The sequence below is a fragment of the Silene latifolia genome, chromosome 2, assembly GCF_048544455.1.
Source record: "Silene latifolia isolate original U9 population chromosome 2, ASM4854445v1, whole genome shotgun sequence".
NCBI lineage: Eukaryota > Viridiplantae > Streptophyta > Magnoliopsida > Caryophyllales > Caryophyllaceae > Silene > Silene latifolia.
Genome location: NC_133527.1, coordinates 46,710,046 through 46,712,974, shown reverse-complemented (window position 1 = coordinate 46,712,974; position 2,929 = coordinate 46,710,046). Strand labels below are relative to the sequence as shown.

At 38.1% G+C, this 2,929-nt stretch overlaps 1 protein-coding gene across 3 annotated transcripts; it reads right to left on the bottom strand.

Moving 5' to 3' along the window:
* On the bottom strand, positions 1-2,580 carry LOC141642691 (clathrin light chain 1-like). 3 transcript variants are annotated; one of them, XM_074451562.1, is made up of 4 exons: positions 2,256-2,580; positions 1,286-1,439; positions 807-1,182; positions 1-89 (listed from the first exon to the last, which is right to left on the bottom strand). In XM_074451562.1, exons 1-3 carry the CDS (start codon positions 2,489-2,491, stop codon positions 853-855), a joined length of 720 nt encoding a protein of 239 aa, XP_074307663.1. In that variant the 5' UTR covers positions 2,492-2,580; the 3' UTR covers positions 1-89; positions 807-852. The 3 variants fall into 3 exon arrangements, with proteins under 3 accessions (XP_074307663.1, XP_074307662.1, XP_074307661.1); XM_074451561.1 differs by lacking the exon at positions 1-89 and adding an exon at positions 577-642; XM_074451560.1 differs by lacking the exon at positions 1-89 and having other exon boundaries at positions 577-1,182.
* Between the last annotated feature and the right edge of the window lie 349 nt (positions 2,581-2,929).

The window sequence follows — 2,929 nt, the reverse complement described above, 5'->3', positions numbered from 1 at the left end:
GCGGATCTTGTGTTCTTCTTCAGTGTGATTCGTTTTGTCACCATGTTTATTGATAATGTTTTATTATTTTTTTGTTAATTAGGAACGATCTGCAAGAAAATGAAAGGTTTATTTCATAAACATTGGAATGGGGAGAGAGAAGGGGGAGAGAGAAGGGGGTAGAGTAACGGTGAATGTAATTGTGATAGAGAGAGGGGGAGGTTACATTGGGAAGGGGGGATTAAGATAGGGTTAATGCAACATAATTAATGCAGACGGAAAAAAAGTCTCACTTGACTATTCATATACAGTAATTAATGTCGACCCAATTTCCACGAATACACCACTATCCGACCCGTCGTAAGCTTACGACGGGTATCTCCGTCATAAGCAAGACGGACTGCATACTAAAAGCACAAATTCTCAAGGGGGTATCACAATGTCCCTTAGTACAAAACCCGCTGAGTCGGTACAAATTCTTAATGCTCAGAGTATTTATCCAACAAAAACCAAATGAACTCACTAGTTAAATACGGCATCGACTAGGAAGGTAAAGAATACTTCGTATATGTGAACATTGACACCCCTAGGCCCTAACGCACATGAAAGCATTATGCTCTGGTTTATGATTGAAACAAACAGAGACATATACGAATCCGGAACCTGATACAAACCCCAAAGTGAGTTAGCAAACACAAATTCTTTACATGGCTAGAGCTTCGATTATATACAAAATCAACACAAAACAAGTCTCATGATCCAAGTTGCATCTAACATCAGTACACACTATACAGCATATCAAAGTAAGTATAATAATATTCACATACACCAATATAAAGCTGTAGCCACTGAGCCGGCTTCTGGAGTTGGCTTCTAAGCTGCCACTGGTGGAGATTCCTTCACAACATCTTTACCTTCCTTACTGTCTTTGATGTTCTTGGACAGCTCTGGCTTGGGTGGAGTCATGTGGGGCGGGGGTGTGTGCTTTAGCTTAACTAATACCTGTCGCATTCTTGACATGTCGGTGGGCTTACCAGGCTTTGGGCCTTGGATAATAGTAATGGATGCTTTCTGGTCTTTGTCCTCTTTCTTTTTACCCCTCTTCTCAATGGTAGGGACCTCATGAGGAATTAGCTCGGCGATTGCTTTCCAGTACTGTTTATCGGCTTCTTTATGGAACTTCTCTTGATTCACTAAGTACATCTGCTCCAACCAAGTTGAATAGCATTACTCAGATTAACCACCGACGGTAATGGAGTTACAGAAAAACGCATTTTGCAGTAATAATAAGGAAAAAGGAGGTTACATTCTCTTTGTCCCGATTGTTCATTTGCTTGGTCACAATGTTTTGTATCTTCTTCTCAAGAAAAGCACGTTTGTACTCCTCAGCTTCTTCAATAATTTGCATTCTCAATTCCTTTTCGCTCTTCTCCTTCTCCTCCAGTCTAATGGCATTTTGACTGCGCCACAACAGTATTGCAAATAATTGCTTACAAAATAGACAGATTCACAATGGTTGTAGCTGTTATAAGCCCAAGCTCTAACCAACAATGACCAGAACACTTCTAGAGTGATACTCACATAAAAATGCGCAAGGGGAAAGTCTACGCTTCGCTATGTTTGGCAAAATAAAACACAGAATAGCAATTGAATGCAAGGCTCATACGCATCATACTACTGTATTTTGCAGCCAGAAACTCAAAATAGACAACTCTCATAATTTTTAAAAAAAAAATCACAAGAACGCCGAAACAATTCGTAACAGAGGATTAGTTTGCAATCAGTGTGTATCAAAATCGCTGAATCTTATGCCCTTTCTTTACAACAGAACACACACACAAAAAAGGCTAATCCCATCACAAAATATTCAATTTCAATTCGTTTGCAATGAGTCATATAAAGAGTTGAAAGTCAACTAATTTTCAATTAGTTTGCAATTGGGATGATTGCCTTAGAAATGAGTTAACATATCAACAAACAAGAATAAATTAGCGTTGAAACCTTGAACACAAATCCTCATTGAAGACAGACAGTATTCCTTATTTTAAAAAGACCTCTCACAAGCTACAAGTGGGGGACGAGTTGTGAAAGATCATTTTGAAAAGCCGGCCACAAGCGAGACTTATTGAACCTTGAAAGTCAACTAATTTTCAACCACGTCAAATAAAACATCTCTCAAAAAAATTAATCAAATATCTCAACTTATGTTAGCTTCAACACCGATCAACTTGAATATAATGAGGAATCGCTAAAAGAAGTAAAAGAGAGAGAATTACCGACGCCATTCGCAAAGAGCGAAGCCCTCATCGTGCAGGTGCATCTGATCAGAGGAATTGAAAACGTCGTCGTACGGAGCATCGCTACTGTTCTGCGACTGAAATGAAGAATAGCTAGGGTTTACAACGGTCTTCTCCGCCCCAGGAGCTGCGGCGTCGACGTTTCGGTGACTGTCGTCGAAGAGGCGGTCGGAAGATGTTTCGCCGTCGGTGCTAAACGCGTCATATGTTGACATGTCTAGGTAAGGTAAGGTTAATTAGTTGTTTGAGTTGCTTCGATGTTGTTTTAGGGAGGACACATTAGTTGATTGTGGCCCTTTCTTTTGGACTTAAGGTCATCCCTTTAAATTCAGCTCAATTCTTATAAATTCGTTTTTATAAGTTTAGTTCAGTTCGTATTAATTCAGTTCAGTTCAGCTCTTATAACTTAAGTTTAATTCAGCTAATATAAATTTAGTTCAGTTAAGTTCCTATAAGTTCAGTTCAACTCCTATAAGCTCAGTTTAGACAAGTTCATACAACTCATATTAATTACAAATTCATACCCATTTTCTAATATTCACAAATTGAAAAAAAAAAATAGTATGCTTTTCATTTAAATCAATGCAAAAAAATCCAATATTAAAATTATCCAATACACTGTATTCTTAAATAAATAAATAAATGACCCTTAT